The sequence below is a fragment of the Leptidea sinapis genome, chromosome 32 (genome assembly GCF_905404315.1).
Source record: "Leptidea sinapis chromosome 32, ilLepSina1.1, whole genome shotgun sequence".
Taxonomy (NCBI): Eukaryota; Metazoa; Arthropoda; class Insecta; order Lepidoptera; family Pieridae; genus Leptidea; species Leptidea sinapis.
In genome coordinates this window covers 2,986,006-3,001,961 of record NC_066296.1, presented here as the reverse complement: position 1 = coordinate 3,001,961, position 15,956 = coordinate 2,986,006, and the positions used below count along the sequence as shown (strand labels likewise).

General features: G+C 36.4%; 1 protein-coding gene across 1 annotated transcript; it reads right to left on the bottom strand.

The window, feature by feature from the left end:
• Positions 1 to 1,238: 1,238 nt before the first annotated feature.
• Positions 1,239 to 13,995, bottom strand: LOC126974566 (uncharacterized). The gene is made up of 5 exons (XM_050822104.1): positions 13,853 to 13,995; positions 8,996 to 9,055; positions 7,976 to 8,116; positions 4,765 to 4,863; positions 1,239 to 2,455 (listed from the first exon to the last, which is right to left on the bottom strand). The coding sequence occupies exons 1-5, from the start codon at positions 13,991 to 13,993 to the stop codon at positions 2,249 to 2,251; spliced, it is 648 nt and encodes a 215-aa protein (XP_050678061.1). The 5' UTR covers positions 13,994 to 13,995; the 3' UTR covers positions 1,239 to 2,248.
• Between the last annotated feature and the right edge of the window lie 1,961 nt (positions 13,996 to 15,956).

Sequence of the window (15,956 nt, the reverse complement as noted above, 5' to 3'; positions counted from 1 at the left end):
TACAATTGCGCTCGTCACTTTGAGACATAAGTTGTTAAGTCTGCCAAACCCTATCGCCAGCCCATCATGATTGATGTCCTATTTAAATTAAAGTGTTTTATGCAACAGTTGTAAGGGGTGTTTTTTTTAGAGGTATAAAACTTTATATTGGCATTACTGTTCAAAATGGCGACCGATTTAACAGCTGTCAAGTGATTTATTCTGTTTGGTTTGGCAATTCATTGGCAGATAGTGCAATTTTATTTCGAAAATAATGGTTCTGTGTGGATTACGTATCGCGCACTGCGTCCATTTTATCGTCGACAAAATCGTCCTTCAGAGCAGTTAATTCGATTAACCATGGAACGTTTTCGCACCACTTTAACTATTGTTGATGACTCGCATCCCCAGAGACGCCGTACGGTGCGCACAGAAGAAGCTATTGCTACTGTAGAGCGTAGCATTGAGGAAGACCCGAATGAGTCCATCCGCTATCGAGCACAGGAATTGGATCTGTGTCCATCCACTTATTGAAGATTTTGCGGAAGGATCTTGGTTTGCGTGCTTTCAAAATCCAACTCGTGCAAGAATTGAAGCCAAACGATCATCAAGCAAGGCGTAGATGCGTCAAATGGGCCCAAAACGAGATTGCCGTTGTTACCGATTTTCATAATCGAATTTAGTTTAGCGATGAAGCGCATTTCAGGTTAAATGGCTACGTCAACAAACAATACTGCTGGCTGGTGGAATCATTGGTCCGTACTTCTTCAAAAACTATGATGGCCAGAACGTTACAGTCAATGGTGATCGGTATAGAGCCATGATTACTAACTTTTTCATTCCTGAATTGAACAACCATGATGTCCAGGAGCTTTGGTTCCAACAAGACGGCGCAACATGTCACACAGCTCGTGCCACAATCGATTTATTGAAAGACACGTTTGGTGACCGCCTAATTTCACGTTTTGGACCTGTGAATTGGACCTCCAAGAACTTGTGATTTAACACCGCTAGACTACTTTCTGTGGGGCTATGTAAAGTCATTGGTCTATGCGGATAAGCCACAAACGCTTGACCATTTGGAAGACAGCATTCGCCGTGTTATTGCCGATATACGGCCACAAATGTTTGAAAACGTCGTCGAAAATTGGACGTCCAGATTGGACTACATCCGAGCCAGCCGTGGAGATCATATGCCAGAAATCATATTTAAAATGTAATGCCACAAGAATATCTTTCGGACAAATAAAATTCATGTCAATCCATCGTTGTTTTATTTCAATTTAAAATTCTATACCTCTAAAAAACACCCTTTATAATGAGGGTGAAACACGAGTGGCGTAGGTTTTTTGACTTAGTTATACAACGTGTCGCATACAAATATTTTTCAACGACTAGGTAATTTTAAATTAAACAAAAATGAAACAAAAAATATATCACAAGTTTTTGTGTTGCCGCATAAATGGGCGGGAAATGTATTGTTCATATTGTGTTCTCTCTGGTGAGCTTTTCATTTTTCCTTCAAGGAATGGCAAAGGTACACCCATACAGCCAACGCGGGGAAATTGTAAATTACAAAATAAACCTAGCAGAATCTTGGCACATTAAAGTTACAAGTTTTTTTCTTAAGTTGACGTTAGTCTAATGATTTAAGATTTTAAATGTAATGTTGTATGTATTACCTAATATTTCTATGAACCTACGACGTTACCTAACCTATATTTAGTTGTCTGTGGCACCAAAAACAACAGCTGTGCTTTTTTGGCGACATTATAGTACGGTAAATAATGCTTTTTTGGTCATAGAGTTTTTCAAAGACTGAATAAGGAATGTACTAATATTAATAATCATGGCTGTCATAGGTCAGATAAAAGTAGAGGAGTAGAAAAATTAATTTAATCTTATAATAATATTGTAAAAAAGTATAATTATCATTAGGTTTGTCATGTTTAAATAAATACTTACAATTAATCAATCGTATTTAAACTTTCAAAATCTTATGATCTTGGTGTAGAAAAAGTTAGAAGAAAGTGCCACAAAAAAATTTTCCTTTGATCATTTATACGTCTAGATAGTCTGTGACAGCTGTGAAAACGTCGAAAAAAATTGAGGTTGACATTTGACCTCTATTTTGAGCAATACACGCACACTAACACAAAGTGACATAAAAATCGCGAGTGTAAGACGTAGCTTGTCACGCACATTAATAAACCTGGCCTGTTTTCATCGGTTCTCTAGTAGCTAGACTCTATCTAGACGTATAAATTATTTAAGAATTTTTCTTTGAATAGTTATAACAAAGATTAATATTAATCATAATCTGCCTGACTCTATCCAAATAGTGTGACAAGCAGCTTTTCAAACACTCCTCAAGGTTGGTCAGTGACTCTGTCATTCTGGCGTTCAGGTCAGACATACTTCGAAGCTTAAGATCCAGCAGTCTCTGGATGACTATGTCGAATTTATCTCTGCGCATCTATAAAATATAATAAAAAGCTAAGTTAGACGATATCAAACAATAATATGGTTTACCTCGCCTTGCATAATACAAGTAATATAACAGTAACATAATTCAGCAGTCTCCTTGAAATTTTTACCTAGGCGTTGCCAAAATTAAAACTCCCAATGTCGTAATAACCATAACATCATCCAATCGAGTGTTGTAATGAAACTCAGTACAACATTATATCATCCGTTTTCATAATGCATTGGATGATATTATGGTTACTAGGACTCGCTTTTTTAATGTTAGCAGAGAGCGGTTTTTTTTATTTTTGGTCAATTCAATTTTTGTGATATGGCGTATCTACCAAAGTCAATATTTGACGAAAAATAATTATTATTGACAGCTAATTAATATTTGTGGGTTTTCTTGTAATCTCAGTTATGTGAATATTATATTTTTTTTTTAAAGTTCTGAAAAAAAGTATAATGATTATTGCTGAATGGTTAATTTGTCTCAGCCTAAGCATCTTAATGTTCTACTGAATTTCAATACTATAATCCCTATCTTGCATTTTTTTTTCTACTGAGTTACGTTTTGGCCATGCGACTCTTTACATATCTTTTACACAATGATATTTAAAAGTCTTTTTATTTCCTCTTTTAATACTATAATATAATTGCTTTTACATTAAAATGTCATCACGCAAATGCAGTATAGAAATAGAACTAAAAATCATTGCAATGAGATCAGATTAATACTTGCTTTAAAAAAAGAACAGTGCTCCTTAAGAACATACGATTTTTTATGTTTTCTGAATGCCACTTGTCGTGAGACACCCTTAAAAAGGGATATTTGCAATTTAAATAACTCATTATTTCTATATAAATATATGTAACAGTTATTAAAGCAGCAAAATAATAGGTCAAGTTTATTCATACAAAAAAAAGGATTGTGTGGTTTTATAAAACGACGGTAAAAGTAAAACTTTTTTCACATTATAGTCATTCAACTAAAAATTTTTTGAATAATATTCCATTAAGGGTATAAAAATCGCTTTATTAATCTTAATTTTACACTTGGAAATTGGAATGATAATGGAAAATAATAAAAGTAGACTAAATCTCCAACTAAATGAGTCTTATACACTACACGGTCGCTAGCTATAGGCGCCGCCCGACCGTCACGCGACATGCAGCACACAGACGAAAAAGCTTGAGACGATGTAATAAAAGTTACACTTTAATAATTTCACGTAAATATGTGTAAAACAAAATAATTAAGGGCGTAAAACTGTCATAGGACAGGAAAAAAAGTCAAGGTACAAAAAAAAACGCCCGCCTACGTCTGGGCGGAGCGCTAGGGTTGGCACTTACAAAAAAATGCACTGTTCTATTACTGTGTTGTGACTATAGTATGTTATCAATGCCCTCAATACTTTCCTACAACACCTGAGGAGGTAAATGTCCATACGCGATGTTTTTAACGTAGGTATTAATTTCTCGACTTACTATCACAAGTTCAGTAGGTACTTAAGTAACGGTAGGCAGAGGTTACTAACTTCTATCTACGTCGCTCCAGAAATAGTGGATGCCCGACTTCTTACACTCTGACCTGATTCTGAAAGTAAGCTCTAAATCAAGTGTCGGCAACAGCCGGAGTTCAGGCGAGGTTCGACCAACTGCGATCTGTTTGTCGAGGTCGAACCTCGGACCGCCAAATATTGTAATTGAATTGTATACCAGGTACAAATAATTACATAGATGAGGTATACCTTAATAAGATAAGGTGTAGTATACTATACCTTTATTTATTGAAATCATTTTTAAAGCCAAATATAATAGAGGAAATTATGAAAATTGCAAAAAAAACTAGCTATCAATTTAGCCACTATGACATATGTGTGTAAAACACCTTTATCAATATCAAATATCGTTAAAAGACTTCAACTTTTCTTCTCGAGAACTATAAAAAACTGATTCAATACCGTCGGTGCAATTTTTTTACATTAATTTTAAGCTTTATGGTATTTCAGATTTTTTTTTAAATCATACAATACATAGATAACGACGTTTTCTTTCTGGACCTCGGTCAAATTTTCCCAGTGTCCAGACAGACCCCACCTAAAACTACTTGCCAACCCCTGATGAATCTTTCCGAATATTTGGTGCAATCATTCTACTTTTCAAGAACATTTTCTAATAAAGATTTAACACAAGTTGAAACAGAAACCGGATTTAAAGACGGTTCTTTGAATAGGTCTGGACCTTCCCACTTTAAAGTTTTGTATTGACTATGAGTGATTGTGTATTTACAAACAATTGGACTTTTAACAGACTTACATAGTCCACAAGACATCTTCCAACTGCTTCTTCATCACTTGGATATTCCAAACGACATTGTTTTGTTAAATACCTGTAGCTTTTGCGCCATTTTCTTATCTGAAATGAATATATCTTAATTTCAACTAATTATTAATGATTTTAAATTATCACATCAGATGCCTAACCAGTCAGAATAAACCATTTTCTCTCGGACTTCTTTGAAATAAACAAAACTAAATAAAACAAAACAAATAACTAAACCATAATAATGCTTAATGTATAATATTTCGGAGGGCGAGTGCCAGATCCGAATCGGACCTTGTTCACTAGTAGGTCCCAAAAACAAATTTACACTGTTATTCACAACGCACGAGCGTAGCGTGCCTCGGGCGCGGCCGGCGAGTGCCAGAACCGAATCGGACCTTGTTCACTAGTAGGTCCCAAAAACAAATTTACACTGTTATTCACAACGCACGAGTGTAGGTTGCCACAGCAGCGACCGGCGAGTACCAGAACTGAATCGGACCTTGTTCACTAGTAGGTCCCAAAAACAAATTTACACTGTTATTCACAACGCACGAGCGTAGCGTGCCTCGGGCGCGGCCGGCGAGTGCCAGAACCGAATCGGACCTTGTTCACTAGTAGGTCCCAAAAACAAATTTACACTGTTATTCACAACGCACGAGTGTAGGTTGCCACAGCAGCGACCGGCGAGTACCAGAACTGAATCGGACCTTGTTCACTAGTAGGTCCCAAAAACAAATTTACACTGTTATTCACAACGCACGAGCGTAGCGTGCCTCGGGCGCGGCCGGCGAGTGCCAGAACCGAATCGGACCTTGTTCACTAGTAGGTCCCAAAAACAAATTTACACTGTTATTCACAACGCACGAGCGTAGCGTGCCTCGGGCGCGGCCGGCGGGTGCCAGAACCGAATCGGACCTTGTTCACTAGTAGGACCCAAAAACAAATTTACACTGTTATTCTCAACGCACGCGCGTAGCGTGCCTCGGGCGCGGCCGGCGAATGCCAAAACCGAATCGGACTTTCTTCACTAGTAGGTCCCAAAAACAAATTTACACTGTTATTCACAACGCATGAGCGTTGCGTGCCACGGTAGCAAACGGCGAGTGCCAGAACCGAATCGGACTTTGTTCACTAGTAGGTCCCAAAAACAAATTTACACTATTATTCACAACGCATGCGCGTTGCGTGCCACGGTAGCGAACGGTGAGTGCCAGAACCGAATCGGACTTTGTTCACTAGTAGGTCCCAAAAACAAATTTACACTATTATTCACAACGCATGCGCGTTGCGTGCCACAGCAGCAACCGGCGAGTGCCAGAACCGAATCGGACCTTGTTCACTAGTAGCTCTCGAAAACAAATTAATACTGTCGATTACAACGCACGAGCCGAGCGTAGAGTGCCGCGGCAGCGGCCGGCGAATACCAGAATCGAATCGGCCCTTTTTCAATACTATTTCATCAATAATTTCTGATGGATTACATACACGCTCCAATGTTTACTATTATTATTTTGCAAATTGCGTATGAAAAAAAAAATACCAATATGAACGCTCAACGTCTCACTTGCTAACATCATTTGTTCATACCTAGATTTATTATAATATCACCATAGTGTACCCGTGACATTACAATATCACTAAAACCAGGCCGTAAAATTGTAAGAAATGAAGTCAAGTCATCACTAGTGAAATTACTATATCAAAGTATTGACGTACGTGCACATACGTGCGACCTAAGCCTGCGACATATAAATGCCTTACGGCCGTTCCCAATATTCAGTCTATCTCCGATTGTGGCCTACTTGAGATAAAGAATCGTAACTATCGTTGACTTTTCTGTCCGAATAAACTTATCGACGTTAACTCACCTTATCCGTACACGCTGTCTGTCAATGGGAGGATAGCTTACCATCGATAGAAGTTTGTATGGAAATTGAAATTGACGCGTCCCAATATATGGTGATAAGAATGACTTATCGTGTATATTGGGACAGCTTCAGATTATTGACAGCTTATTACTGACACCAGAAGGAAGTAATTTATGTCTATCTGTAGTATACTATATATTGGGAACTGCCGTTGAGACATATAACAAACACAAATCTATACTAATTTTATGAAGAGGTATAGAGTGACAGGTTGAAAAGAATAATGTCTGGATCTACTGAACCGATTTTGAAAATTCGGTTACCAATTGTAAGCCACATAACACACTACTAAGTACATATACATTTTCGTGATAATCGGATTTGCAAAGTAAGTCAGAGAAAAAATGGTCGAACGAAAAAATTCCCTACGAACGCTGCCTTAACGATGAGAGATATATGCATGGAATATCACCTAATATGGTTAAACTGGTTAAATGCGGACAAAGTCACAAGTAACAAGCCAGTCTTATATATTTATAAAGCCACAGTAGACAGTAGCGGTTTTTTACGATGTGCTGTGGTTTTTATCTGACCAATTCATCATTTTCACCATCATCATCAGCCGGAATACGTCCACTGCTGGGCAAAGGCCTCCCCAAAGATTTCCACGATGATGTCCGCTGCCCTCATCTAACGTATTCCGGTGATCTTGACCAGATCGTCGGTCCATCTTCTGGGGGGCCTACCAACACTGCGTCTTCCGGTACGTGGTCGCCAATCGAGGACTTTGCTGCCCCAACGGCCATCTGTCCGTCGAACCATGTGCCCTGCCCACTGCCACTTCAGTTTCGCAATCATATGCGCTATGTCGGTAACTTTGGTTCTCCTACGGATCTTCTCATTTCTGATTCGATCTCGGGAAACTCTGAACATAGCCCTCTCCATTGCCCTTTGAGCGACCATGAGCTTTCTTATAAGGCCCATAGTTAGCGACCACGTCTGCGTACCGTAAATCATCACTGGCAACACACACTGGTTGAAAACCTTCGTCTTCAGACACTGTAGTATTTGGGACAAGAAGATTTTACCTTATTTTTTACCTCACCAATTACTAACTACATATAACTGAAAAGCATTGAGTAGCCCCCACCCGCTCACTTCATTTGAATGACTTCTTTGCATTGCAAATGTATTAGAAGTCTTCTGGATTTTAAGGATGTTGAAGCTAACACCTGATAGTGATGAATGACTTCTTTGCATTGCAAATGTATTAGAAGTCTTCTGGATTTTAAGGATGTTGAAGCTAACACCTGATAGTGATCGTATGAACTAACTTCTTTAGTCAGCTGATGTACTGAATGTCTCTCGTTGTTTGTAGCTGTGTGTACTGTTCGTAAGCATTCTTCTTCACATGTCATATAACTCCTCTCCGATTTGGATATTTCCTTATCGTGCAATAACAGACACTCAGTCCACTGCAAAGGTATTAAAATTGTAATGACTTGAATTGTAATAAAAAATACTATAAAGACTATAAAATTTCTTCACATCCTGTTTTTTAAGAAAATGAGGAACGAGACTTAATAAACTAATTGTATCACTTATTATGATATCGTACTGAGTGTTCGCTTTGTCACTCATTAACTTAATGAATTCATGAACCAATTGCCTCTATATATACCCCTAGGGTTAATATTTGTAATCGCTATTGTAGTGCCGCTCAGAATTTTTTAGTTTTTCAAGAATCCTGAACGGCACTGAATTGTAATGGGCAGAGCGTATCAATTACAATCAGCTGAACGTCCTGTTCGTCTCGTCCCTTATTGTCATAAAAAACAACAAACAAGAAAGAATGAACAATTTGTTTACAAAACAGAAATTATGTCATCCTTGACCGTAGCGTGAGTGAATCAAAGCATCGAGATCCTTTACGCCGGTCGAAATCGATGGCTCTTGCGAATTTGCCGTGCCTTTATTTATCTGCACCCATGCTTTAAATCCTCTATTAAAGATTCAAGAACACCCAAAGTTCTGATAACCTTACATAATTACGTCATCCAAACGAGTGTTGTAATAAAATTCAGTACAACATTACAACACTCGTTTGGATGATGTAATGGTTATTTATTGGGTGTTTTAATTTTGGCAATAAGCTGTTTGAAAATCTTTTATAAAAGATTAATATTATGGGTGTAGATAAAGCCTTGAATGCAACTGTTGATAATGAGGAATTGAAACACTCATGTTATACTATTATTACAATCAGTTGTTATATAACTATACTAAAACTCTATGTTTTCTAGTGATTAAAAGGCCGAGACAACTTACCCATCTTTAATAACTCTATACAATACCTTTGGGCTAGCATCAATTTTTCTAAAGTTATGTTCTTTATGTCGAGTCATATCTAATCTTAACTATATTAATTATATTACAATGCTCGTTTGTCAACTGTCAACAGTGGAACTTGTGCTTAGAGATTTTAATTATATTTTTAGTGTCTAACTTTACTAAATTGCAGACTTTTGTAATGTATTTGTAGTATAAAGTGTTGTGAACCTTGGTAAATGTTATATTGTGAAAGTGTACAGTATTTACAGTGATAAACTATTATTAAATTTGCAAACAATCACATAGTGAACAAAAAATTTTCATGTACCCTCAATTTTCGTAATAATTGGTATTATTTCGTCGTCAATGCCGTATCCATACAATTGCTAAATAATCATGGTTGGAGAGTGTTTGGCATGTAATATTGGTGTTCTAGTAACACAAAAAAGAATTAGATGCACTAAATGTAATGGTTTATACCACACTGAATGCATATCCTCAAATTCAGTACAAATAGCCCGTATCAATTGGGTGTGTCCTGCATGTACTGCTGTTACTCGGAAGGGTGGTGATAACACTAATACACCTATAAGAGTGCCACTACGTATAGAGACATCGCCGTCGACATCGAGTATAATAAATAATCAAACTGATTGCTCTACCATACTGTCGGAACTTAAATCATTTCGTAGTGAAATGCATTCAAGACTAACCAGTCAGGAGGAGAAGTTTGATGCTTTCAGTAATGGCCTTAATTCCTTGCAGACTGAGTTGGCTGATATGAGGAAAAGTTTTCAGTCACTTCGAACTGATCTCGATTCGGTTATTGAATGTTCAAATAAGATAAAAGAAAGCAACAATCGTAATACAGAAGTTCTTAATGACACAGTAAATTCAATTGGAGTCATTCAAAGTCAAATTAAAGAACACAATGACTCATTAGATTTTTTTTCCAAAAAAATTGAGGCACTACAAGTTGAATCTTCATCCCATTCTTATATAATCTCAGATTTAAAGAATGACTCCTCTACTTTCGATCACAATTTCAAATCCCTTCTGAGTAAGGTTATGCAACTGGAACGAATATCAAGAAGCCACAACATAGAAATACAAGCTGTGCCAGAAAAGAAGAATGAAAATTTAAATACAATTATAAAAAAATTATTTGATAAAATATCTGTGTCACTTCCAGATGATGTTGTTATCTCATGCAATCGAGTAGCTAAACGTACTGTATCTGATCGTCCCCGCACCATTGTAGTTACTCTTATGACACCGAAACATCGTGATTTAATTTTTTCAGCGGTTCATAGATATAATAAAACTAACCCAAAAGAAATGCTTTGTTCTTTGGACCTTGGTATTATAGGAGAAAGAAAGCCAATATATGTCGCTGAAAATCTTTCACCTGAAGCTAAACATCTGCATATGGAAGCAAGAAAAGCCTCAAAAGTTTTGAATTTTAAGTATGTATGGGTCAAATTCGGTAAGGTATACATGAGAAAAGACGAACACTCTCCAGCTATAAATATTAACAGCTTAGATAAGCTCAAAAGCATTTCTTAGATAATAAGCAATTATCACTTTATTTTATTTTTATATATATTTCATATCCTTTCCTGTTGTTTTTAACATTATGTTAATTTATTATCAGAATGTAAACAGATTTAAAACGAAGCTATATGATTTTTATATAAATGTATTAAATAACAACTATGATGTAATATGTTTAACCGAGACTAATCTGAACTCTTCTATTAGGGATAATGAGTTCTTAGACGATCGTTACAATATTTTCAGAAGAGACCGTGATATTAACACTAGTCATAAAATTACTGGTGGAGGGGTATTGGTTGCTATAAAAAAATGTTTTGTAGCCAATAGGGTTACTGTTTGGGAATGTAACGTTGAATGCATTTGGCTTAATCTTGTTACTAAAAGTGACGATAAGCACAAAACCATAAGTACTAAATTGGGTCTTGTATATCTGCCGCCGGACCTATCTATAGAAAAGTTAAAAATGTTTTATCATAAAACTAGTGATATTCTATCAAACACAGATGAGTCTTTAATTTTACTAGGTGATTTCAATACGCCCAATCTAAACTGGCATATAGATAATGTATCAAAAACTGTAGAGTCTAATTTTGCAATTATGGACACACGAGTTAGATTTTTATTGGACTTAATGTCAATTGGCAACCTTAAACAACATAATTATATTAAAAATAGAAATAATCATACGCTTGATCTATTTTTCTCCCGCCAAATTTCCGTATCACTTGAGCCATCTCAAGCCTTGTCTCGAGAAGATGTACACCATCCTGCCTTTGAGGTCAGTGTGAATCATGGTATATCTAAACCAGTACTTAAATATTGTCAACGTAGTCAGACATTTAATTTTAGGAAGTGTAACTTTGAAAAATGTAAAGAAGAATTTAACAATATCAATTGGCATTCACTTCTCTCATCTACTGACATAGATAATGATCTGGCTAACTTCTATAAAGTTCTAAATAATGTAATTCAAAATAATACACCTTACAAACAGCAACGTAGATCATCTATACCAGTTTGGTTTAACAACTCTTTAATTAAATGTTTAAAGGAAAAGGATAAATATCACCAAAAGTTCAAAAAATATAAAAACCCCCGGGATTATGATACCTTTTCTTTTCTGCGTAAAAGATCAAAGAAAATGATGCAAGATTGTTACATCACTTATATAAGTAATATCGAGTCTAGTCTTAAAAAAGGTAGCAGTAAGTTATTTTGGAATTATGTAAAAAATAAAAATAAATGCTCACTTATTCCACCTACTGTTCAATTAGATAACAGAATTGCTACAGATGGTAACCAGATATGTCAAATTTTTGCAGACTATTTTCACACTGTGTATGAGGCTAATATGTCATGTGATTTTGTTACTAACGCCCATAATAGTAATTTAGACTGTCTCAGCAGTATTGTTGTTCAAATGGATGATGTAAGTAGAGTTATGAAAAACCTAAATCCGAATAAAGGACCCGGTCCGGATGGAATACCGTCACATTTCGTTAAATTATGTCATGTTGAACTTTCTGCACCCCTTTCTATTATTTTTAATAAATCCCTATCATCTGGAGCTTTTCCTAAAAAGTGGAAAATTGCTCATGTAATTCCTGTTCACAAATCTGGTGAAAAGACAGATGCTCGTAACTACAGACCTATTTGTATACTTAATTGCTTTGCGAAAATATTTGAACGCGTTATATATAGACATATTTACAACTTTATTAAACCTATGCTGATTCCTGAACAACACGGATTTGTATCATGTAAATCAACAACATCTAACATAACTGAATATATTGACTATCTATTTGAGACCATCGATGACAAGGGACAAGTAGATGTCATATATACAGACTTTCAAAAAGCGTTTGATAAGGTCAACCACGAGCTCTTACTTATAAAGCTAATGGAATGTGGTATACATGGTGATTTAATGCGTTGGATCACGTCATATATTAAAAATCGCACACAAATTGTAGCTATCAACGGATTTTTTTCTGACGCCATTTTGGTTCCATCTGGAGTACCTCAAGGGTCTCATCTCGGTCCTTTATTGTTTGCTTTGTTCATTAATGATGTCTCATCATGTTTTACTTGCAATAGTAGATATCTGTTTTATGCAGATGATCTTAAACTATACAGAAAAATTGAAAACATTGATGACTGTTTCAATCTACAGCGTGACCTTTCTGCTCTCAGTACTTGGTGCCATAATAATTTAATGAAACTAAATGTTGACAAATGTCATGTTGCCACATTCACTAATAAGATAAATAGCGTAAATTTTTCCTATCACATTTCGAATTCACTTTTAAGTCATAAAGAATTTACTAGAGATTTAGGTGTCATTGTTGATAAAAAACTATCATTCATTGAACACATTGATACTACTGCTGAAAGAGCAAATCGGATGCTAGGTTTTATCTTACGCATTTCAAAACCTTTCAAATGCCAACATAGTGTTGTAATATTATATAAATCTCTGGTTCGTAGTATTTTAGAATATGGTTCAGTAGCATGGTCACCTTTTTATAAAAACCACATTGATACCGTGGAAAATGTTCAGAAACGTTTTTTGAGAATTTTGTGTAACCGTTTCAAACTTAGAAAATCACTGCATAGTTATGAAGCTAGATTAAAATATTTTAATCTAGACTCACTTGAAATGCGCCGTAAATTAATTGATCTAATATACATGTATAAAGTTGTAAATCATCATATTCATACTAAACTGTTGTCCAGGTTTTCACTATACTGTAATCCTTGTAGGACTAGAAATGTAAGGACTTTCTTTGTTCCAACTTCTCGCTTGTGGACATCACATAATGCACCAGTTAATAGATTATCTCGTTCATATAATGACTTAGCAAATATCAATAACTGTATTGATATTTTTTCTAATAGTCTGTGCAGTTTTCGACGCCTAGTTTTAGACACTCTGCGCCTGTTAGAGCCTTAGCTTATCTTTATGTGCTTCATATTTATGTTTTTTGAAATATGTATCAGTTTCGCTTTATTGTATGTTATACTTATAGTATGTAGGATATAATTTTAGTTTGTGTGTTTTAAATTTATGTTTATTTTATCTCAGTTAACAAGTTACATGCATTTTCCTAAGTCATGATAGTAACATAAAATTATTTATTGTTTTATATAACTCTTCATTTATTTAAGTTAAATATCACGTGTTACTATCATAAGTGTTTCCATTTAATTGACGTATATGTTAATAATGATTTACTTATACTAGCGTTATTTTGTAATTATTAATACATGTATGTTGTATGGGAACCAATAAATAAATAAATAAATAAATAAATAAATCTATACCTAGTGGTTATATTCACTTGGCTGAGATGAAACTCTGCAGACCAAGACGTTAGCAAATCTTTATCACTCTTGTCCAGGTCTCGAGAGGATTTTATGTATTCTTTGTATTTCAGCAGAGTTTCTTCCGTATTTTCCATTGATTGCTGAAAATGAGTTTGATGCAGTATATTTATTTTTATAAGTATGAATGGATTTTTTTTTGTTTTTATTTTTTATGAAAATAAGGGACGTTCACCTGATGGTAATTGATACGCCCTGCCCATTACAATGCAGTGTCGCTCCGGATAATTGAAAAGTGCAAAAATTCTGAACGGCACTACAACTGCGCTCATCACTTTGAGACAAAAGATGTCAAGTCTCCTTTGCCCAGTAATTTCACTAGCTACGGCGCCCTTCAGACCGAAACACAGCAATGCTTACACATTGCTGCTTCACGGCAGAAATAGGCGAATTTTGTAAATTTAAACAAGTTGAAAGTATTTAGTTGTTCTTTCAAACAGAGAAAGTATTCATAATCCACAGAATTTATCGAAATACTGCGAATAGTGAGTAATAGAATTAATGCATGAGGTGTGTAAAGGGGAGTACAGATTTTCGGCACCAATAGCCATCCTCACAACAAACACAAATCTATACTAATTTCATAAAGAAATATAGAGTCACAGGTTGAAAAGAATAATCTCTGGATCTACTGAGCCGATTTTGAAAATTCTGTTACCAATTGTAAGCTACATCACACACTACTACATAGACTCCCACGTGTTTAGCTGGTGCGGTAACTCGGGCTACCGCGGTCCTACTGCTAGATAAGAAACGAGGCACTAGCGATCGAGCAGAGGCGGTATAAACTCACACCTGATCGGGTGACTAATCAGAAGAGGCTTCAGCAGTCTAAGGGCTTAAATATCCCCAGAACAGTTAGGTTCAGAAGGGAACAGGAAACTGCAACTATACTTTCCAAGAGAATTGTCATGTAAGTAAGAACAGGAATCACGACTTGCAACCGGCGCTGCGCTACGTTCGGGGCACGCTCTGGGAAACTACCGGCCATATATAAGAAGGACACCAGGCTTCTTATGGAAATTCTATTACTGAAATGTCCGTAAAATATAACGCTCCTCCAAGAAGAAAGGCTCCTTGAAAACCGCACTGTGGAGGACCGCTACACACCAGATGGTGGGGATGATATCCTTACTAGTGGCGCGTCATGCGAAGGTTGAATTCGGCGGCAGAAATCAGGTGAAACAGCCCTTCGGAACACTTCCAGTGATAAATGCGGTAGAAGACACATAATAAAGCGGCGTCTCTACGTAATACCAAGTCATCCAGCCATTCACAGAGCACTGGGTCCCCAACAATTCGAGTTGCTTTGAGTTGTACACGGTCAAATGAATCGAGCTGATACTGGGGTGCGCCAGACCAGAGATGACAGCAATACTCCATATGTGGCCGGAACTGCGCTTTGTACAGCGCTAGAATGTAGGGCCGGCTTGAAGTATTGCCGTGCTCTATTTATAACGCCCAGTTTCTTCGAAGCGAATTTGGCTTTGCCCTCCAGATGACCGCGGAATTGGCAATCGCCCGAGATTTCCAGACCCAGTATTCCGATACTAGGTAAGGCTGTGAGGGAAGTGTTGCGCTCTTCGAGCGGTGATATGACAAATGGGGATTTATTTAGTAGTAAACGCGCAAACTTGAGTCTTCCAGAAGACTTTATGGGGGCTTTAACTCCAGGGGTTTAATTGGACAAGGTTCAATTTACCCCATTCCGCGATCTTCTTAAAAGAGGACCGAACAGAGAGCGCAACTGTTGCCTCTCATTATATGAATAATTTATGTACATAGTATGTACTATGTGCCTATGTCGGCACATAAGTGAATTTTCTAGAAACTGTCATAACCATGATGTTAACACCAGAAACAGATATAAACTTATAATGCCTACTACTCGGGATATGATTTTATAACAAGATCCTAGAAAATGTTTAACACTCATGTTGTACGAAATTCAAAAGAATTGTTAAAATATGTTTGTGTGGTAATTAATGACTGTCTTAATGATACCACAGATTGTGAATGTAGCGACCGCCCTCAGGCTAT

Coding starts and splice junctions, on each gene's coding strand:
- LOC126974566 (XM_050822104.1), bottom strand. CDS start 13,993: ATGGAAAATACGGAAGAAACTCTGCTGAAATACAAAGAATACATAAAA. Junction 8,117..8,995: donor AAATTGATGCTAGCCCAAAG/GTATTGTATAGA, acceptor ATACCTTTGCAG/TGGACTGAGTGTCTGTTATT. Junction 4,864..7,975: donor TACATCAGCTGACTAAAGAA/GTTAGTTCATAC, acceptor TATTCATTTCAG/ATAAGAAAATGGCGCAAAAG.